The following is a 23,592-nucleotide window of genomic DNA, read 5'->3' as shown; positions in this document are numbered from 1 at the left end:
ACTACTGGTGACGTCAGGAATTAACATTCCAACACAAAACGGGATCATACAAGGAGCTGAGCCTCAAAATAACTCCTTGGAAAATATAAACTAAAGCACTGAGGAAACTCTCCCCAAAATATCTGCGCAGTAGTAAAGAGTACTGTCCATTTGTTTTATCATAACGTAAGTTTCTCTGCAGGGTTTGTGATTGGTCAGACGCTGCAAACCCCGCCCCTTCCATGTGCACCGACACTGATCACCATTGAAAAAGCCTGGGTTGATATCTAACTTCGTAGTACTGCCTATTGAGGACGGTGCATGTCTGGGTAAGTCAACACAGAAAACTGAGAGACGTTTCCCGTCTGAATCCTGCTCTGTGGTGCAGACCCAGCTGAGGTTCAAACGTTTGTGGCCTGTGCCAGTTTGTATCAGTCAGTTTCAGCGTCTCGTTCCAGCTTTTGTTTTCTGACCTTGCCTGCACTGCTGCCTTCCCGGTATCTGGAGGAACTGTTCTAATCCACCACTGTGCTCTGATCCGAACAGATCTGAAACACTAGGCGATCTGGTACGTTCCCTTTGCTCTGTTTGTTTTTTGATTCGCACTGTGGAACAACTTTATTAATGAGCATTCAGCAGAACTGAGACGAAGTCGTGATGCATTTCACAAATTATATTCACCTGAATTAGGGAGGTTAAGTAGCAGCTGTCATTTCCATTTGGCCAGCAGTAGTTTCTGTATGACTGTGCATTACAGTCTCTTCCGGTTGTGCATTTGGTCCGACCCCGGGTCAGACATGTTGGGCTGCTCCGTTGTTTTGTCATCCCACAGTCTCATTCCCGAATGAAAACACCCTGGTTGCCATGGGGAAGGCAACATGTCCCTTGCATGGGTTTACCCACCGAAGAAGAGCGGCATGGAAAGCATTTTGTGATCTGCTTTCAGGAGGACATGCACTGGAATGAGTCAGCGGAAAGGTCACGATACATCAGCATGAAAGTGATGCCGCTGTTGAGGTTCACTCAGTCAACAGATTTCTTTTACCTCACGTGGCTGCTGTAAAGTGAGGTATTTATCACGCTTTTATCTTTGATGATGGCCATTTTAATTCAACTCAGCAGATCTACATTTCCTCCATAATGGCTACATATCACAGTCGACAAGGGCAGCTCATCAAAGAGGCCATGAGGGGAGGAGTTAATTGCTCCTCCAGGGAATTAACCGAGCTCCTCTCCCTTCCTCCGCTCACGCTGGTCTCTGAACAGACCACAGCTGAGAGAAGACGTGTAGTAACAAGAGCGTTCATGAGGATGAGGAGCCCGGAGGAGGAGGAGGAGGAGGAAGAAGCCGGCTGGAAAAAGAACAGGGGGATGAGAGGGCGATCCCGATCGGCCGTACGTCCGCAGGGACCGACTATAGAAGCTCTTTTACCGGGAGCTATTAACGATTAATATCGGCACGACGGGCTAAGTAACGCAGAAAACACGGCACGCACGATTCCCACGACGAAGCACAAACTTCCAGGCGCAGTAATGAAACCTGTGCCGTGTGACAAATTATTTTCATAACCCAGCAGAAGAGGAACGAAACAACTCAGGGAGGTTGAGAGGCGGCTGTTTTCGTGAGAGGAAGAAGGTCCAACATCTTGTGCTGCTTTGAGAGGATTTCAAGCTGTGCTACAAATTTCTTTCACACCATGAATTTCAAATAGGCTTGATGATCTTATGCAAAAAAAAACAAAAAAATCCCAAGAGGCACAGAAAACTGGTTACATCTTTACATCATCCTGAGTGGAGGGAGGGACACTTGTCTGTCTGACTTTTTCTTCACACTTCCAATATCTTTTTACATTTTTTTTTCGTTTTGTTTTTAATACAATGAGCTCAATAATGTCTGTGAAATTACCACTTATTTTTGGGATAAACTGTTACTATAAAGATTTTACCTTTCCTCCCACATTATTTGTTGATTAATATGTTGAAAAATGATATTTTCACACTAATGAGGATGCCTGTATAAATGGGATATTTTCTCTATTGTAGCCGCTGCGTCTCCCTGTGAGTGTTTACACAGCGGCAGACTGACGCTCATTCATTTCCATTAGGGGACATTTTGTTGTCGCTCTCTTGTTTATGTCACGACGGCACATTCTCGCATTTCATCGGGTTTCCAACAACCTCATAACACCTAAAGTGCAGCCTTTGTCTGCACACATGGCTTCCGACTCATAAAAATACCACATTTTCTGGAAGCTGATCGTCACTTTGTTCGCACTGAAATCCCCAAATATAACGAAATGTGGACGGCAGCGCCGGCCTGAGCCAGACTTCTGACGGGTGCGAGCGTCTGCACGTGGGCAGTGTGTTTCTCACAATATTCAGACTCTCTCTCGGAGGGATTTGCAGCCAAGAACAACAACATTTGGTAAAACACAGAACTCTAAAATGCAAATTTATGATACACACTAGAATATGTCGCCTCCTGTCGATGTCTTGATCAGTTGGCGGTAAAGGTCCTTATCCAGCCTCGAAGTTAGCGGTTCAATTCCCCCTTTGGTCCCTGATCATCAGTCAGATTGTCTATGGGGAAGTCCAAGTTTCTACCAAGAGTGTCTGAGCAGCTTGCATGGCAGATGTCAGTAGAATTTGCTATATAAAAGCTACTTTTGTCTGCCATCTCACGCTGTGTGTCGAAACTCTTTCCATTACCACATACAGAAAACTACTCAAAAGACAGAACCAGTCACCAGCAACAACATTTTTAATTTTTCACTGATTAGCCCAATCTTTTTTGGAGAAATGATCACCTTCAAGACAGTAGATTCAATAAAGCTCAGAGGTGCAATGCAGCTGACACCAGTTTTCATATTTCTTTATATTTTCAGAACTTGCTGCAGGCCAAAAATAACTGGACCTGAAGCTGCAGTTTGGACACTTCTGATTTAATCTGAAGAAAAATTTGCATGTGTCACTAGAAAATGGAGTGCCCTGCTTTCTTCTATTATTAGAGCTGAGTTTGTGGGAATCTCCGCCTTTCTCTTGTTAACATCAGGGACTCACGATGCGCTCTGTCAATCTTGAAATCGATAGCGGCAGTCAAAGCATGCAGATGCTGCGCTTAACTTCCATGTAGCAACTGTCTAGTTGTTGCAGTGCCGAAATTCCTGTTCTGCAAATATTAAATACAAAGTGAGAGAGTTTAATTTCTCGGGTCTACATCGATGACTCAAGAGAAACTGCAGATTCAGGTGAAATTAAAGTCACCTCAAAACTGTTAAGTCTGTTCATTTATTACAAAAACACCTTATTGGCAAACTCAATGTTGATTTTTGACCTTGAATCATATGTGGCCTGATCTAGTGATCATTCCACAGCAAGGCAATGCAATTTGCACCAAAGGCTTGATGAGTCTTTACATTCTCTTCTGTCTTTTCTGCTTGAACTGGGATCTGAAAGGAACTCTCCCACACTCAAGGTTAATACTAAACCAAATGTGTCCCATAATTATTGTAATTAAAGAAAAAAAAGAAAAAATATTTAAAGAGTAGCTGTGCATATGTTTTTTTTCCAGACTATCTCAAACCAGTACCTGCGTCATTCCCTCTCACTGTTCAGTGAGCGTTGGGCTACAGACAACCTGCACACAGTGTCGTCTGTGTTTAACTTGTTGTCATCTGACACCAGCTCCAAACCCTCGTCTGTATAAATAACATAGAGAAGACAAACGGATGGATGGATTGATCTGTGTTTACATCCATTTGTAACAATAATTTAACATCACATACCACGTACGTATAACCGCATTCATGGTGGTTCCAGCATTCCTTCGTCTATTCCTGCAAGATGACAGTTTCTAAGTGCAGAAGACTCATACTTATTCCTTGATTTGCTCCCTTGTGTGTGCACCATTTCAATCATTCATTTTCTCCGAAACTCGGCATTTCATTTGAGCCTCTCCTGAAGAAACTGTATTTAACCTAGAAGGTCATCAGAAAGCGTGCATTGATTATTATTCCAATGTATTTGTCAGATGTAAAAGGTTAATTATCAGGCGGCCTGTACGCCTGTTTGTATGCACACTACACATTTGATCATTTTCATTTTGCTGGAGTTACAAGATTGTTTAAACGATCAAATGCGATGTGTTTTATCGGATAACAACGCTTACCTGATTATGAGAAACTGGAATAATGCTCCTAAATTTCCTAATACTCGAATATAGTATACCTGTTAGTCTGATTTATTTCATTACTTTCCGTTTGTTGCCCATGCCTTAAAAAAACCCACAAAAAAGACAGAAAGGGACTCAATCAAAATGTGAGTGCAAGAAAAGGGTCAATCTACATAATGTGCAGCAGCTGAACGTTGATGAAGAGCCACTTCAGCGCAGAATTTCATGATAAATGAAATGAAAACACTCAACTGCCACGTCGAACGAGACAAATGTTTTGAAAACGACAGGAAGTCTTATTTTTACGTCTGTTACTCTGAAAAAAAAATATTATAATGAATTAAGGCATGTAAACACAGGTCTTTCAGTTGTTGCATTTCTGAAGTGCATTTAATGACTCGATAATTGGAATTATCTGAATATTGAGTTTTGTCATGATAATTGGCTCGGTGAAGGTTAAAAGGAAAGACGGAGGGAACGGCCTTTGTGATTCAGATGGCTCAATAATGCGTTCCTGTTGAGATCATCGTGTATTTGGACCCATTAAGCTGAATCGCTGAATGAAAATTATGTGACGCAAAGAGAAAAAGTCAAATCTTGTGAAACATCAAACTTACATTGGAGTTATGGCTATATTACTCTATTATGCTATATTACTGTACAGCTACTCTCATTCACTCGTCACTTATCAGGTGTAGGCAGGCATGTTAGTGTAAGGAAGTGGTTCTCAAGCTGCAGTACAGAGACTTTGGAGACTTTGACAAATCTTACAGTAACTCCGCTGTGAAGACAAAACCAGGCCCTTGTCATTATTTCACAGCTGAAACATCAGCGAAAACTGTGTGACTCATTCATGTGTTTGGTTACTTACCGCAAAAGGACACAATATGGCTGCTGTCTTCGTGAACAAATTTCCTGGTAACGGCTTCCTCCATAATCTGTTTCACCTGTCAGAGACACGGCAGACGCTGGATGACTCATTCATTAATATGCCACAACTGGCACAAAACAGGCTGTGAGATTCCAGCTTGTGAGACAGCGACTGAATATGTTTCACAGGATAATTAGAAGATTTGTGAATCTAATGTGAGTGAGTGAGAAAAAAAAAGGGAGGAGGCAGATGATGATGGGGGGGAAACTCAAAGTTAAAAACTACGGAGGAAGGAGGAGTGCAAGGGAAGTTGGAGAATGAGTCACCAGCTCTCATCTGGAGCACCGGTGGGGAACTGACGTTGTACATTTGGATGTGGGGAGGAGGGAGAAGAGAGGACAGTACATCGACCGGTGCTCGCTGTATCTGAACATCTTAGAATCCTCAGCGGGAACAGCTGATTAAGTTGTGCGCATGCAAACCTAACTTCTTTTAACCAGAGGTGGACGGGGTCGGACTCGTGCTCGCAGGGTGACGCTCATTAAGGCGACGCTGTCGTCACGGCGGAGCGTCCTTGTCCCTGCTGACACGACGGCGGCTACACACCGATAGTTAGAGCGACCGGTGAATCAGTGTCTCTGGTGGCTATGGAGACGCCGCCCCCCCCTCCCACCCTCCCTGCCGTGTGGGCTCTGATCTGCAATCTGCACGGGGAGAATCAACCTCCGGTCATAGCTGCACAGATAGCTGCAATTTCCTGTTGGAAAGAGTCTGTCCACAACGGGTCTGTCACTCTGCCGGGTTCACCTTCTCCACGCACACACACACACACACAGGTTTCTAAGTCTTTCCCAGGAGATTCTTCCTTCCTCTAATCACCACCATCACAGCTGAATTTCATTTCTTATCCTACATGTATTGTATCCCTCAAAAGGAGACATTCTCACTTCCAAAATCTACTGCTGCTCACACAGGACAAACTCCGCCGGTCAACTGAACTACAACTACTGTGTTTACAACAACCATATAAAACATCTTTTAAAATCCTGGAGGTGTGATGATCATCTTTCCTCTGAGAGACTCTTTTCTATCCATGAAGCAGCCAATGATCCCGGTTTGAAATTTACAGCTGGATCATAAAATCCTCAGGGTGATAAGCTTCTGCACTTGGGTTGGATTTTCAACTACGACTCAATTTTATGGATGAATGGTTTTAATAACTAGCTTAGTTATCAGACGCTTCACCCAGATGGAGCATGATGCCCGTAACATTTCACTGATGGTGTTTGGATAGGGTTAATAATTCTACGAATTCAGGATTTAACTGGATTTGTCAGAATGTATTTAAGATACAAAAGCAAAAAGGTTTAACCGAATAGCTTATTGCGCTGGATCTCGGTCATGTTTTGGTGTTTTATTTCAATCATGGAAATTACTTTAAGCTCATGGTGTATGTTCTTTATAAAAACTTCATGTTTGAATTAGTAAATAAGCAAACTTTAAAAGATAAAGGTTATGGCGGTAGAAAAAACAAATAATTGATCACTGGAGTTACATCAATCAGGCACTCTCGGGTCGCCTTCTGTGTGTTCGTCAAGTTCGTGTGTCTTGTCTGTTTCATCTCTTCCAGTTTCATTTTGAATCTCACGTGTATATAAACTCACTTCTCTCATCTTATCGCCGCCAGGTCATCTTTGTTCCTCCGTGTCGAGACATCTTGCAAATTCTCTTTGTGTTTTTGACTTTTGTTTCCCTTTCTGGACTTCTGGATTCCTTCACTTGGTTTGCAAAAGACGTGATTTTCAAAATAAACCTTGTGATCTGTACTGCCTGTGCTTGTGTCTGCATTTGGGTTTTGCTGCTGCGTCGTGACAGTTGGAAGTCAGATAGTTGAGCACACGTTATCGTGAGATGTTTGCTTTAATCAGCCTCTATAATGTCCATTATTTTTAACTGTAAGCAATTATGCTTGATAAAAAACTGCTGAATTTCATGAGATTAATCAGATATAGAGCATGTCAAGAAAAAATAGTTTTTATCAAAATTACACTAAATCATGTAAAACCAAAGACCTAATAGGGCTCGATGATATGAACTAAATGATATTCTAATCATGACAGTCAGTATGTTCGTATTTTAATTCCATTGAAGGGAAATTCTGTTTGTTTTGTTCAATATTAATCAGTAATACAGTCGACAATACTGTCATATTGCAATATTGATAAGCAAACATTATTATGTGGCTAATGTCGTAATACCTCACAGAAAATTACACATTTATGTAGACGTATAATTAAGGATTTAAACACGTCGAAGGTGTTCGCTGATCCCCGACTCTTCTCTCATTCTTAATATACGTGACGATCAAAAACCCTGCGTCTCTCCTTCTAACCACTTGGGAAAACAAATCTGCCCGGAGCCATGCCTCCAGAACACATTCAGCTTCGAACAAGACAAAAACACAAACGGAAAGCCCAAACACTGCCTAATGAGGCGGCGGCGGTTACACAGATTAAGTCGCATCAGCAGCATTGTTCTCTTCAGCATCAACAGAAATGATTCACGCTGCCAGCACAGCAGAGACACTGGCAGTCTGAAGTGATGCACACCCGCTCCGCTCTTCATCACACTTATACAAAAAGGCAGGCGTGCACACAGAGCGACGTACACAGCGGAGCACGGGGGTCTTATGTGCACCGGCTCCCGTTTCGAGGGTCCCTGACCTACAGAAAGCTGATTGATTTGCTAACTTGAGGTGGCACACTTCTCCCCGTCATCCCCCCCTCCGCTTTCATCTGGGCTACAGATCAAGCCTCTGAGGACTTTATATGATGAAGTGCCTGAGCACAGACAACCTGCAGGTTTCTATGGAGACAGCACGTGCCTCACTTCCGCTTTAAAGATGCATAAACAACGTTCATTCATCTCTGAATGGAGCCGGGATGACGGCACGTCCAAATACAGTCGCTAAGAATATTCCTCCACGCGCTGATTTCAGTAAGTTTTTCAGTTGACAGGTGTAATCTGAAACATTTCACCATTTAAGGCTTCATCTACTGCAGTGCCATGTCAAAACACATTTTTATTCATAGTGGAGATAAAACATCGTGTGTGCCGTGACAGCAGTCATTAAATACACGTGTTGCGAGAGCAAAGCATGATGGATGTGCTCTAACTAACCGTTGTAGCTGGAGGGTATGAGCCGGCGTGATAAAAGATCTTCTGAGTATTCCAATTAACTGCAGCAATAGCAGAGCCAAGAAATAAAAGCCAGAGAAAAAGCCCCATCCATTAACACCCACCCTCCATTATTTATCAGCTCTTTGGCAACAGAAGGATGAAGGCAGCACAGAGTCGGGGGTGGGGGGGGGGGGGGTGGAATCCAAACAAAATCAACGTGATATTTCACTTTAATCTTGGAAATGCAGAGATTTACAATGAAGATATCTGAATTATTATATAATGTGATGGATCTAATAAAGAGCAAGTGTAGAGAACACTAAATAAAGCCAACTGCTGAAATTTCAGTCTCATTCTGCATCTTTTCTGAGGCTCTTCATTGGGTCTCAGGCTCTTTTTTCACAGATAAAGTTAAAAGCGTCACATTTTATGAATGATTTGTGGACTTTCTTTGTGAGCTTACAGTGTTACCAAGAAGTAACCATTACTGACACATCCTGAATCGCTGCAAGCCAAGCCGGAGCACAATGCAGCTGCTTTCAATTACAACTATTTCACTCACAAAAGGTCATCCAGTTTGCTAGATTTTACCAAAACCCCTCACACCCAAGCCTCTTCTATCGGCAGATGAATACATCTACACAGTACATAAAACCATGGGTAATATGGTGCTTTCAATAACAACTGAAAAGGCGGGGGAAATGTGCTTTCCAGTAGGGAAAAAGAAGGAAAGTTTTCCAATTGGGGACTTTCCACTGGGAAAATGGGAAACTTCTCAAGTGAATGGACATCAATTCAAAGCTGTATGACAAAAAAAAATAACTACATTTCATCAGAAAGAATCACATCCATCGTCTATTTTCTTTATTTGTTCACAATGCCCGAAGATGCCCCAGAAAACGTCGTTACATTCTAAACACAGACCAAAACCAGTCGTGCTCAGTGACGCTGAAAATGAAAGAGAGAGGCAAGCAGTGCAACTTAATGGTCTGTTTCTTGCTCTCCTTTAGCAAACACAGGTGTGTATTTGTGTTTGCGGCCCGTGTGTGATATTGAAAAGGACAGAGGGAGGAGCACGATCAGAGATCAGAGCACAGCAGAGACACACACACACACACACACACACATACACACACACACCGACACAGAGAGCTTCTCTATCAAAGCCAGACCAAATAAGAACTCTCATTCAAACCAATTTTGAGTCAGAAGGTAATTCTGCTGTCACAAATGCACTGTGCTCTTTGGATAATGGCCCACATCCAGGTATATCTTATATCTGAGCAGACTGGTGGCACCAAACCAGCTGGACATGAGGGATGTGAGTACACACAGCCTGCAGACGCCATATGGTGCAGTCCACACTGAATAACACACTAATAGAAGACACGGCACAAACAACAGCATTTATGTTGAGTTCAAATGGAAGACATATTGCTCAAAAAAAACACCCAGAAATGAACGAGTGCAGCTCATAGTTGACTTTTTCAGCATATGTGGATAGATTGTTTGGGTCGTTGCTTACATGTAAAGATTTACAGGGTTATCATAGCTCACCTTCTGGCCTCACTTTAGTTGGAATAAAGCGGCTGGATGTTCGAGGACATCTCCATGTGCATTAGGTCAATATCCTGTCAAATGGTTCACGTTGGACTGAGCTTCATTTTTGACTATCTCGAGAGCGTTTATCAAAAATCAGTGATTTTGCTGTAATATCTGTTTTTTAACAGCCATTTTCTCGGCATTTCTCCCATTTCAGGTCGGCTATTTCTGAAAACGAACACAGCCACTGCAGCTTCTCCGAGTTCCTGTTATAAAATTTTTAGGCTCGTTCAGACTTAGCTCTGCTCTCGGACTGAATTTCCTGAGGTGGTCCTTCTTCCACACACAGGGTGCTGATTGAAATTCCTCTCACTTGTGAATGAATGATGGAAATCATTTGAACATTTCTCAGGTGATTTGATTTTTTTCCCTCCATCCACACCACTTGACGATAGTCTCTCATTTACTGACAGACTCAAAGACACCCAGTCTTTCCTCTGAAAGCCTCACTGAGCTGCTCAGATCTCGACATGACGACACTCCACGTTTCCGTAACAAAGCTTAGCATTGAACTTCAGAGACTTTAGTGAGGCAGCTTCCACCTGTCACTCTCCAACTCGGCTCAAAGGTGGATTTACTCTGAAAACGCTATGGATTTAAAACTCTCATAGATACATGGACGCACCAGTGTCTGTGATGAATCTGTCTTCTCAAATGTTATTCAAATCAAATCAGGGCAACATCTCAAATTCCCTGCCATTTCTTTAATGTTGCTTTAACAAACCTGCTACGTTGTCTACATCTACTTCAATGTTGAAACAAACGAAACCCCCCCCCCCCCCCCAAGATTTTCCATTGGATTATTTATTCTTCCATGACATGAAAGAATATTGATCTCATCCATATTAATGTAGAGATTCATTAAGTGCAACACGGGGATAAAATTATCATGCTAAATAAAAAACAGTGTTGCTGGTCAATCCACAGACTCCATCAGCCTGCAGTTTGCTCGGTAAACACAGCAAGGAGCGGCCGTGAGTGACACAGAGAAGCCAGGTTTAATCAGGGAAAGGGTCTGGCCTCCACAGATAAGACTGCAAACCGGACTCAAGAAGAAAACAAATCTGGCCAAAGTCTCTAAATCCCTCCTTCCACGAGACGCAGCAACTGATTATGTTTAACAGAAATAAATTATAATGATTAATGAGGCAAATACAGCAGCAAGAATTGCATTTTTCAGCTAGAAGAGGTTGGAAATGGCCTCCATAAAGAGGAATCCAAGCAGAAAGAGTGCAATAAACATTTAACAATGTACTTGAATAATGCTGCTTGCAACTGAAAAAAACAAAACAACACAGATCGGAGAGTTCAGGTCGTCTGGGAAAGCTCTGATGATCGATCATGTTTAGTGTCAATAATTACAAAAAAATCTGCTACTGGACAGAGGGAAACAAACACCTCAGCAGTAAGGCGCGCGCACACACACACACACTGATAGGACAAACTCATATTCACAAAAACAACGTGCCATCTGCAATGTTGTGGAGGCATAATCACTTGAATCTGAACTGGTACGACTGTAAATATTTAATCACACTGCTATGACTGTGTTTCTATTATTAAAGATTTCAGTTTTTAGTTTCCTCTCAGCTGCACCAGCTGCTTACATAAATTAGCCTACAGATGATATAAGCGCATTAATTTTTAAAGTCAACGAATGAATGAATGACAGTGAAGAACAACATCTGAACATTTCTGAAAGAGTGGCAGCTGTTATGACATTTTAAAGCATCTGACACTGCAGATGTAGACAAAGTCATGGCAACCTTAGTAAAGGCTCAATTAACTGGTTTGATGCTGCTTCACATTTTAGGGATCTTCCAGAAATGTTCTAGTTCTCATGAGCTCAGAGCTTTCAGAACCTTTTGAAAGGTGGTTTAGTGTTTAACACGTTAACCTATCGGATCAACTGTGAGATTAGGTTTTCGTGGCATGTGTCTCTTAACTGATGGCAGATCTGATTGGCTGGTGACTTCTTCAGGTTGCCTGTTGCTCATAATCAGTGAGCAACAGACTGCAGCTCCCTGCAACCCCAAAATGCATCAAGCAGTGTAGAAGATGGATGGATGGAAGGACGACAACCTCAACGCTGGGATTCAAACTCATCAAAGCCCAGAGAGGAAACCTAACAGCAGGCATCTGGACATGCATCACCATGAGTCCCGGGCAGACTGGGTGGTGATCTGTGCTGAACTCTGCTCATCTGTGTGGCAGGAGCTGAACAAGGAGAGCCAGCTGAGCAAACCAAAGGAGCTGCTTCCGTGTTTGTTTGGGACATGTAATTCACGACATGCATCAAACACAGACAGACAGACACGTGGATGTGTTGAAGCAAAACCACCAAATGTTTGGCACAAACACTGACGACAATCTGTGTCCTTCGTGCAGCTTCTCCACCCAGATGAATACTGAGCTGCAGCACTCTTCCTCTAACTGAGAGCCCTGAATAGAAAAAAATAGCTTTCAAGAAAAACAACCCCTACTTTTTAACTACAGTAATAAAGTCATAATAAGCATAAGTGTTTGTAAAGATGAGCCCCATCACCAGCATCATGTCATTATCAGGAGAAAAGCCCTGAAAACAGTCTCCAGTGTTTTTCCCCCGTTCACGAACAGGTTGAACCACACAGCTTCACACACCGGCGTGTTTGTTTTTCCGACTGGATAAGTGCACAGATGAAAACACCCACCTCCTTCTTGACGGTGCGCAACAGCCGCTGCCGGGTCTCTGCCTCTGAAACACGGGGGAATTCATAAAAAACAAGCACAATGTTCACTCTCTGTGACAACTACACTTGTTTCTCGTCTTGTCGTATTTTTAAAAACACACGCAAGTGAATGTCAGATTGAAATCTTCGCCCCCACCTGTCATGATTGCTGCCATGGGTCTTGTCTCCGGTCTGCGCGCGACACGCTCCCATCAGCGGAGTGCAGCCTGGACGCCGAGCGGGTCCACCTCCACGTGAACGCACGCCCCTTAAAGACACACGCGGCTTCCTATTGGCTGCGACGACAATCCACTCACAAATCAAACATAGTCCAAGTGAAGTCCTAAATAATCCAAGGGTCTCAATGGACACGAGCTACCGAATGCGCTGCGCAAATAATGGATGCTCACTAGGGTCATGGGGACATTCCGTCTGTGTGAAATTTGCAGAGTAGAAGTATCATCATTAGTGCCAACCAGAAGTGTACTGTTCAACTAATACGTTTTATTTAGATTTTTATGGAATTAATAATGATTAAAATAATAACTAGGTCGTTCCGTTAAATTGCGGCTTAGTTGCACACAGCACATGGATGAAATGTATCCTGCAATTTAAGACCTGGATCATCAACATAAGCTTCCTGCAAATCCATCCGACAGTGAAACATGTTGCGTTTTCGCCATCTGGTGGCCAACATGTAAAAAAAACAAAAAACAAAAACAAAAAAAAAACAAAAACACCTTGATAGAGTGTATTGCCATTTTTGTTGATCTTATTAAAGATGAGAAAAGTTATAAGTTATAAAAACGCTGTCCTTCAAAATATTTCAGTTAATGTATTTTTTTCAGCCAGAGAGAATAATTATTCTAATCAAATATGTTTTTTTTTAAGTTCAAATTTAGACCATGTTCAACTTCAACAGAAACTTAGAAAAAAAACAAAAACTAATGAAACCATCTGCTGCTACTACCTACAAAAATCTAATCTATAGCATCACCACCAACATTCAGAAAAGGAAATTTCATGAGTGTCTGCATTCTTACAAGGTGTGGATAAAGTGCTGGATTGGTGCTTCATTTATCTGGATACCTTTTAAAATGAGGGATGAATCCTCAACAGCAATGCATTCTTGGTCTAAATTCTGAGTGAACATTTTTGATGGTAAGAAACAAAAAATCTGCACGTAATAAACACACTATTATGCAAATATTTACAATATCTACAAAGTATTTCAGGCTTCTACTAGCTTCACTTTATGAGCTTGATAAAGAAAAATGATGCAAATTGCGATTCAAACTGTTTTTATATAAACATGCTTTAACTGAAACCGTCCAGCAGATGGCGGCGGTGTCATTTAATGTTTATGCTCAAGAGAGCCAATTTATCTGTATGAATGATAAGTTTTCCGGTTTTGCAGAGACATGACATCAGTTTTCACACTTTGCTGGAGCACATGAGTGACAAACACATGCAGTGAACTCCCCATCAGTGTCAGAGCAGGAGCAGGAGGAGTTGGCAGGCTTCACTGAACTTGAGTAACAGGCCCTGGGGCTCTTGGGTCCAATTCTCCCCGGAGGACAAAGCTGTCAGGTGAATCAGGTGGAGAAAGGATGGAGCGATAACACGAGATGACAGACTGAAAGGAAAGGGCCGCATCCTTTTTTTTCCACTGTTTTCCTGATGCACATGAGTTTCAGTCCAGGATTCCCTCTCTGGGATGACTCACACCCCGCAGTGGCTTTAGATAATATGGGGTAATAGCATGTCTTGGTAAATGTCACACCAGGACTTCTGCCTGAGTAAACAGCACACCAGAGCTCTTCTGCAGCTGGCCTTTACCTAATTGTCAAAGAAAGACAGAAAAAAGAAAACTGCATTCGAATGTGCTTCTTACAGTTGGGAGACAAATCAATTCTCTGCACCAGCAAACGGCAACCTGGAGAGATGCTCTTTAGTGCCAGAACCAGAGAGAATGAGTGATGTTTCTCTGAATCGTAGCGAGACACTAAAGAATTACTGTGCTAGATAACAAAAACCCAGGCAAACATGAACATATTGTGTCCTCGTGCTTAATACAAATATAAACAAATGTTACATATTGAAAACTAACAATTCAACAGGATTTCAAATCAAACCAAACCCAGGTTTCATAACAGCAATCATATCTGTCCATAGACACAGCTCAGCTCAGCTCAGCGTGCACATGTCCATGTGTGATTGGAGTAGACGTGCTCAAGCCGGTAACGGGGCATGTGATGGAGGCTCCTGTCAGTCTGATGTTCTTCTGCACATGTGTGCCGATGCAGATTGACAGGATTGTATGTTAGAGAAGGCCAAAGCTGTGATGCTGGTCTGTTGTCATGTTGTTCTGCGTCTGGCCCTCAGGCAGCATCAGCCTTTTCCCCCCAGCTAACTGTTTAGTGGTTTCCATTGTTGCTCTGGCAGTGAGAAGACATCACCCATCTATCCATCTATCTATCTATCTATCTATCTATCTATCTATCTATCTATCTATCTATCTATCTATCTATCTATCTGTCTGTTCAGACAAAAGGAAAAAAAATACTTTGGGTGCAACTTGGTTTTCAAGTGACAATTTTCCGAAGGTGCTGGATGTGCTGCTATCTCGGGATCGTATCAATTTCCCAAAGTAACCTCGTTCGATGCACTTGCTCTCAGGTCACAGACCCGCGTGACTGCAGCTCTCCCAGTATCCAGTTAGTGGCCTTTTTGAATCTGCTCAGTACTAAAAGCGGTAAATTTGATTACAAAGTGTTTTTATTAGGTTTTCCTAATGAGGCCAGTTAAACTGCTGTGATTATATTTGACTGTCTTCACCAAATGATATTACAATAACACAGACGCAGGAAGCCTGGATGGTTCAGAATGGTATTTATAGCTTTCTGCTGCAAACTTTTAAAGAGGTTTAAAGAGGGACCAAATGTTCACCGATTTTATGTTTGATACAGATTGTTCAAAACTATAATGGTGCATCGGTGTAGTGTTTAATTGTTGTAACACCATCACAGTACTGTTACAGCATACACTGTCTGTCTGTCTGTCTGGACACACATTTTCATCGACATAGCAGCGAATGTTATCTCTTGATATGCAGAGAGGAAATATCTCCTGGATTGCTGAATCCCCCCTCTGCAGGACTCTGCTTGACACCTTTTGACAACTAGTTCAACATTTTTGTGTGTAATGACTCAAGCCGTGAAATGTGGTTTATAGAGAATGACTGTTCAGCATTCACTGGCAGGGTTCATTCTGACTGACATGACAGAAGCAGATGATGCTATAAAGCAGCAAAGTTGTATGAGAGCAACTGATGCATGTCCAAAGCATTTGCAATTTATGGGAAGAAAATAGAAACTGCTACTATGATGTGTAGGCACTGCCACTACACTGCCTTTCTGCAGGAAACCAGTCATGTATATGTACATTTAGTCATGTATAAGGCTCATAACAATATGCTCCCTCACTATATCCAAGTCTTGTTCAAACCCAGAGAGAGACAGTACAGTTTGAGAGGGGACATGATTTTCAAAACAGCTTCAGTGAGGACCAGCTTGAAAAGTCGATGCGTTTCGTTTAGAGGTGTCAATTTATGGAACGATCTGGACGATATAGTAAAGGGCTCCAAAAATATTCATACTTTTCAAAAAATGTATAAGGCCAGTATTCTAAATAAATATAGAACTACTGTTAAGATACCCTGGAAAACATATAAAGTACAAAAACGACTGTAATCTAATTTCGTGTGTGTTTGTGTGTGTTTGTGTGTGGGTGTGAAAAATTGGGTGTGTTTTGAACATAGAATAGTGTGTGGGTGCGGGATGTGTGAGGGTAAGACACGCTGAGAGGTGAAATTTAAAAAAATTAAAATAAATAAATAAATCAGGAGAAGAAGAATCAATAGCTGGATGAACTAGATCGGTTGTAGTTCTTTAGTTATTTTCTTTTTGAAAATATATTTTGTTGCTGTCATGGAAATAATTATGTTGCTAGGGGTAGGCGATACAAGTGATAAACTTCTGCCTATACCCTTTCAGTCAATGTATTGTTTTAAGTGTAAGAATTATGCTTCTTGTGTTTTCCTGTAAAAAGATGACTGAAATAATCTTAACTAACTAACTAACCACACATTTTTACTGGACCAAGCTGCTGCAAAGCAGAAGTAACATCATCAGCAGTATTAATTACACTGTCTAAGTGAAGAAAAAACGAAGTTTTTAAAAAGGAATATATAGAATCTAATTATTAAACAAGACAAACTAAAAGTCAAACAGTAAAAAACAAGTGTCACGTCAGTGTGATTGTGGATGTTCTTTAGTACATCTGCTTCCAAAATTGATTTTACTGTAAGGACAGATTGACCACCACTACACCAGAGTGCTACCTCTCTTTCTCTTTGCAGAAGAAAACCATTTTATGTTATTGATGGAGCTTGTTTCAGTCATACTGGATTTGAAAAAACTGTAAATGCCTTTACCTAACTGACTGAGGAATAAAAACAAGCGTGGTAATGGAACAACCACGTGATTAAAATGTTATAGTTTATTTTAGAGTTTGTATTAACAGACCTGCACCTGCTGAATTTACTGATACAAAGCAAGAACATTATTTGTTAAATGAATGTTTAAATCGATCAGCTGTAACTTGGTTAAAATCTAAAAAAAAAAAAACTGCTTTCAGTCCAGCGAGCAAGAGAAACAAAGGCGCTCTCCATCTGTGTCCTCCAGCACCAACAGGTATCCCAGCAGCTCCTCCAACTCCTCCCACCTCCTGTCATCATCAGAGCAGAAACATCCTCCTCTCTGCTCCTCTGGCTGACTTTTCCCAGTCCGGTGCCCCAGCAGGACTCCGCGGTCATGGCCGGCAGTCTGACCCAGCACGGCTCCCCGAGCCCGGCCAGCTACAGCCCCAGCAGCGCGGTCCCGGGCCCGGGCCCCGGCCCCGGCCCGGTCCAGGTCCCGGTGCCGGTCATCACACAGACCGACTCCCGGGACAAATGGAGCAAAAAGATGGATTTTCTCTTGTCAGTCATTGGCTTTGCTGTGGACCTGGGGAATGTGTGGAGATTTCCATACATATGCTACCAAAACGGAGGCGGTGAGTAGTTTGATTCCTTTAATCTGATTTTAACCAGGCGAAAGACTCAAGTTTTCTTTTCTTTTCTTTTTTTTTAACTTGGAATTTTACACCTGGGGTAGTTAGGTAAACAAAAAAATAAGATTAGAAATTCTTGAGAACATTTAAAATATTTCTTCTCAAAATGGTTGTTAAAATTTCTTAAAAGTTTCTGGAGAGCACAGCTCCTCTAATTATCTTTTTTAACCAACGATATAGAATCGGTCTAAATTCATTTTGAAATTATAGAGCCTTAAAAATGTCGCATCAGGAACTACAGAAAAAAAACTAAAGAACGTAAAAAAACAAGAAGTTGGAAAAAAAAATGCTGTGAAAATCTTCTAAAACTGTGAGTATGCTGTCATTTCTTAACACATTTCACATCAGGAGGTTACAGCTCAGCAGCAAACAGGTTCAGAGGCAGGACTAGTTTAATTTGCGCAGTATTTTAAACATTGAAGATGTGGAAAAAACACGAAATGCAAGTACAAAAGTAAACAACATTTAAACTGTAATACCATGAGGTTATATCTCAGGATCATATCAATAGAATATTATAGAATAGGATAGAATTTGTTCTCTGGAATATGGCAGACCTGCATCTTCATTTTCTGCATATTAAGTTCCAGTTTGAACTATCCATCCATATAATTTCTGCTTGTTTTTAATTTCTAAGTTTTTGGGATTTCATTATTTAGAAAAAAAAAAAAAAAAAAAAAAAAAAAAAAGCCCTAACCTAACTCTGCATTTCCCTGCAGGTGCTTTCCTTATTCCTTACATCTTGATGGCCATCTTTGGTGGCGTGCCGCTCTTTTACATGGAGCTGGCACTGGGGCAGTTTCATAGAACCGGAGCGATATCCATATGGAAACACATCTGCCCCATTTTCAAAGGTAGGGCTGCACTTTATGGACTTTATTGACGGTTATAATTACTGCAAACTGTTGTCTACTCTCAGCTCACTGGAAGTCTCTTTTCCCGTTCTTCTGCTGTCCATTCAGGTATAGGGTACGCCATTTGTATCATCGCCCTGTACGTGTCCTTCTACTACAACACCATCATTGCCTGGGCCCTCTTCTACTTCTACTCCTCCTTCTCCAGCATCTTGCCGTGGACGAACTGCAACAATGTGTGGAATACCCGCGACTGCACCAACTATTTTGGCCTGGACAACGTCACCTGGACGAATTCCTCTCGATCTCCGGCAGAGGAATTTTACACGTAAGTGCATGTAAGTGTGAGTAACAGAAACCACGTATATAAATAGCTTTACAGTAATACTCTACACAAATACTGTCAGCTGGAGTGTTTGTACTGGAGCTTCTATCTTGTCTGATGAAAACCGGGACGGTGATTCATGTGTGTTATTTCAACAGGAGACACGTTCTCGAGATCCACAAGTCCTCCGGGCTCAGGGACGTCGGGGGTGTCCGCTGGCAGCTGATGCTCTGCCTTTTTCTGATTTTCACTATTGTCTACTTCAGTCTCTGGAAGGGGGTGAAGACGTCGGGAAAGGTCGCTGTGATTGGATGGAGAAACATTGTGCATCTTCTGTAATTGCGTAGATTTGCGTAGCACCCTCATCTGCCTGTCTGATTTATCCATCTCCTGCCACCCTAGGTAGTGTGGGTGACCGCGACTTTGCCCTACATCGTGCTTTTCATCCTGCTAATTCGAGGAGCCACTCTGCCGGGAGCCTGGAGAGGTGTCGTGTTTTACTTGAAGCCCCAGTGGGACAAGCTGCTGGAGACCAGTGTGAGTTCTGTCAGCTGTTTCTCCAAAAGACAAACAAATCTGTGCAATAATCTTAAATCTTAAGTCCCTTATTGAGCAATATATGATCACTTCAGCAGTTTGATTGTTTCTTTTAAGCCAGAGTTATTGAAGTCTCTTTGAGACACATTTAAAGCAGGGCACTGGTGTTATGGAGAGTCCTGAAGTACATTATCCAAGAGCAATGTTTACTTTCCAGAAGTCGTGAATGTTGAATGTTGAAAAAACCACGGAGAAAAGACAGAGAAAGCAAGAGATGAAGAAATTGTGAATAATGAACTTTCGCCTACAGGTTAATACAATAACATATGCTTGATGGAGGTGGAAGTTTATGTTGCTTTATTCTGACCAGTCATTACTCATTTGAGATGCACTTCTGTGTTGTATTTCCTTGCTGAAAACACTGATTTAAAAAAAAAACATAGTTCCTGCAAATTAAAAATGAACAAAAACTGAAAATTCTACTTTCCTTCACTCTGTGCAACTTTTTAAAATTACTTTAACACTTCACCAAATTAGACAAGATGCCTAAAATAGGCATGCGTCATCTATATAACTCTTCCATTTACTGGTAATTTCCACATCTGGATCTTCCACATGTTGGCTGTACGTTGCAATCGGCAGTACATTCATCTAATCTGACCCACTACTCCCCTTGAGAATCTACTTGTATTCCTCTCAGATCTCTGAATCGCCCTCAGCCTCATCCCCGGTTCACCGCTGTTGTTTGCTGAACATGTGCGAGTGCTTTGGTTGGAAGAGAATATGGATGAGACGAAATGAGATGCATAAATAAGCTACAGAGCAGGATAATAACATGCATAATTGGTTTAGATTTTCTGCCCATTAACAAAGGCTTCCCTTTCTGCCTCCCTTACCAGCATCCAACGCTGCGCTCCTCTTTTTAGCGCCGAATGCGAGCTCCTCTTCAGATCTCCCTGTGTACAGCTGTGCGGCAGCTAGGTCACTGTGTAACGCTGCATCTCTGTGGTTGACAAAATGTAGTGAGAAAAGTTAAGAAAATTATAAATGAAGACATCACAGAAACGTTCGAGTCAATTTACTGTATTTCATATACTTCGGAATACTCGTAGCCATCGGTAGCGTCTCAGAACAAAGTGCCGTTTGCAGTCTCATGCAGCGCGGTGTGTGTTTCTGTTTGGTCTCTAGGTGTGGGTGGATGCTGCTGCTCAGATATTCTTCTCTCTGGGTCCCGGATTCGGGGTCCTTTTGGCTCTTTCCAGCTACAACCCTTTCACAAATAACTGCTATCGGTAAGAACCCGCCCTCCAACCCCCACTGAACCATGGTACTCTTGTTCATTGTGAGGCTTAAATACAGGCAGGCTAGTTTATACCCCAAATGCCTTTATTGTGGAAAGTGGGAGTTCCCACACTTGAGGTCAACAATTAACCTGATGTGCAACAATCAGGTTTACCGAAAATATATCGGAATAATGTTACATGACTAGCATGATAGAGGACAAACAAAGCTGTAAACAAATCAAGTCGAGTCAAGAAATCACACATAAACCCAGTACTGCACATTTGAGGTGATACTTGTGGACCTTAGAGGACAGTTTACAGTTGAGCAGAGGTTATTTTGTTATTATTTTTTTTTACTGTGGATGAAACTACACTGAAAATATTGATCACTGAACGGTTTTTCTCTGACGGCGTTGAGTTTCTTCGTCCGCAGTGACGCCATCGTGACCAGCTTGGTGAACTGCTTGACCAGCTTCGTGTCAGGATTCGTAATTTTCACGGTGCTGGGCTACATGGCCGAGATGAGGAAGGTGAAGGTTGAGGATGTGGCCAGAGATAAAGGTCAGTCAATTCGATAGATAAGTGAAACCGACAAAGAAAAATCACAATGTTTTCAAGGTCAAACATGATTAAACACCCTAATTTATTGATATTTAATATTGTTATGCTTCCCAGGACCGAGTTTACTCTTCATTACTTACCCGGAAGCCATTGCTAACATGATGGGCTCGACCTTTTTTGCCATCATCTTCTTTGTGATGATGATCACTCTGGGACTGGACAGCACGGTACGGAGACTGCGTCCTCCAAAAACACACGCAAAAATATGGCTGTTTATTGTGACTGAGTAGCTTGAAATATTAAACTTATTCCGCCAAAAGTTACATCAAACATCTGATCACATTACACAAAAATACTGTATAAGTCTTGCATGAATAAAGGTTTTTTTAATCATTAAAAGTGCCATTTTAATAGGCGTCTGAAAAAATTCTGTTCCTTTTTTATTTTTACTTGAATTTTTTTAAAAGTTCACCAGTCACATTTAAATGAACACATAATAAAATAATCCAGAAATAATGGCAATAAACTTAAATTAATTAGATTCAAACCAATCCTCTGATGCTGGAGCTTTTAACTACTTCATTATCATGACTTTTCCCCCACCAGCAAGTCGTACATGCTCAATTTTAATGTCTTTCAATTCACTTTAAGCATGCTCGATAAATGTTATGGCCTGGTATCTGGCGAAGTTGTGATTCTGCGGCGATAATGTCTGCGTGTGTTTTTCAGTTCGGAGGCCTGGAGGCGATCATCACCGCTGTGCTGGATGAATACCCGGATCATTTCTCTCACAGACGGGAACTTTTTGTCCTTTGCTTGGTGATTGTCTGTTTCCTGGGCTCTCTTAGCACTCTTACAAATGTGAGTTCTTCATAGAACACTAAACATTTCAATTAATAACAAATTACTACTTCTTTAAAAAAAAAAAGAGTTGTTAGAAACACTATTGAACATTAAGCACTGATATCTGCAGAAAGTTGATCTCATATGGAACAGTGAGTGATGTCTGACTGTTTCATCAACTACAATAAAATGTCATTAACAGGGTGGTGCCTATGTGGTGAAGCTGCTGGAGGAATTCGGAGTCGGATGCTCCATCATTGCGGTGGGCTTCCTGGAGGCTATTGCAGTTTCCTGGTTCTATGGTAAAAACAGAAGAATTTTCTTCACCACTGACTTTCTTCAGTCTATTATTTGTAATTTTATAATGCTTGTAATCATATATTTTGAATATGCAAAGTCAGACAAGGTGATTCCTCTCGTTTTTCTGCTTTCAGGCATCAAAAGATTTAGCAGTGATGTGCAGGCGATGCTCGGCAAGTCTCCGGGACTATTCTGGAAAGTGTGCTGGGTTGCCATCAGTCCAGCATTTCTGGCGGTAAGAGATGGAGACAAAAAAAGAAGAAAAAAAACCCCAAACAAACAAAAAGTTTTGAGCTACAGTTATATTAGACCCAGTCTAACTCTTAGTGCACTTTAACCACTTTTGGTTTGGTTTCAAGCTTTAGTGATATTTAACCATGTAAAAGAAATGTATGAAATATCTTCCATAAAATCGTTTTCCACGAGACAGAAATGTCAGTCTCCCTCCTCTACATTCTGTCTAGTTTATCTTTGATTTGCATCCAGCTTCCTGGAGGCCTTCCCGTTTGACATTTGCCAATATTACACTCTTGTGGTTTTCTTTCTGTGTTTATTGTATAATGGGAGCTTCTGACAGGTAAATCACACATCTCCAGTATTTTTCTTCCTTTAATAATATAAAAATTCTATGTACATGTGTGGAAATGCTCCGTCTGCCCACTTCTCTCCTCAGTACATCATCGTGAGCTCGCTGCTGAAAGCGCCGCCCCTCACGCTGTTTGACTATAAGTACCCGGACTGGAGCATCACGGTGGGCTACATCATCGGCCTCTCGTCCTTCATGTGGATCCCCATCTACATGGTCTACAAGCTGGTGTGGACCCCCGGTTCTCTGAAACAGGTCAGTGGATAAAGCGAAAGAAAGAGTGGGGTGCAAACAAAGGAAAATGCAAACTTTCTCACACATTTTGTGCTCTTCCCCCCAATCATGACTGCATTGTTTCCCACCACAGAGGCTGGCAGTGTGTCTGAGACCGGAGAGGACTATACCCGACATCCACCCCGACAACCTCAACATGGCCGCTGTCCCGTGAAGAGAAACACCGTCTGTCTGCTTCTAGACACCCGTTAAAAGCAGTTTTAAGTTATACGTCAGCGAGTCTGACTGTGAGGCAACATCGAGGTCGCCCTACGGCGTTGAACACGTCCAGTTTCCCTTCATATGTACTCTGTTAAAAGGTTGTTGCTGCTAAATTTGTAACTGTA

General features: G+C 41.8%; 2 protein-coding genes across 3 annotated transcripts in view; one reads left to right on the top strand and one right to left on the bottom strand.

The window, feature by feature from the left end:
• Window positions 1-12,716, bottom strand: part of sgsm1a (small G protein signaling modulator 1a) — a 30,370-nt gene extending 17,654 nt beyond the window's left edge. For both annotated transcript variants that reach the window (XM_030105765.1, XM_030105766.1), the window contains exons 1-3: window positions 12,669-12,716; window positions 12,494-12,537; window positions 5,022-5,097 (exon numbers count right to left, since the gene is read on the bottom strand). In XM_030105765.1, coding sequence (XP_029961625.1) covers window positions 5,022-5,097; window positions 12,494-12,537; window positions 12,669-12,687 — 139 coding nt within the window. In that variant the 5' untranslated portion in view covers window positions 12,688-12,716. The remainder of the gene's footprint in view (window positions 1-5,021; window positions 5,098-12,493; window positions 12,538-12,668) is intronic.
• Window positions 12,717-14,260: 1,544 nt separating this feature from the next.
• slc6a4b (solute carrier family 6 member 4b) lies at window positions 14,261-23,427 on the top strand. The gene is made up of 14 exons (XM_030104205.1): window positions 14,261-14,265; window positions 17,358-17,626; window positions 18,403-18,537; window positions 18,646-18,865; window positions 19,021-19,159; window positions 19,265-19,399; window positions 20,588-20,691; window positions 21,116-21,243; window positions 21,358-21,470; window positions 21,973-22,104; window positions 22,289-22,388; window positions 22,521-22,621; window positions 23,060-23,227; window positions 23,340-23,427. Exons 1-14 carry the CDS (start codon window positions 14,261-14,263, stop codon window positions 23,418-23,420), a joined length of 1,830 nt encoding a protein of 609 aa, XP_029960065.1. The 3' UTR covers window positions 23,421-23,427.
• Window positions 23,428-23,592: the final 165 nt, after the last annotated feature.

This window comes from Salarias fasciatus, chromosome 12 (assembly GCF_902148845.1).
Source record: "Salarias fasciatus chromosome 12, fSalaFa1.1, whole genome shotgun sequence".
NCBI lineage: Eukaryota > Metazoa > Chordata > Actinopteri > Blenniiformes > Blenniidae > Salarias > Salarias fasciatus.
This window is presented reverse-complemented; position numbering and strand designations above follow the sequence as displayed.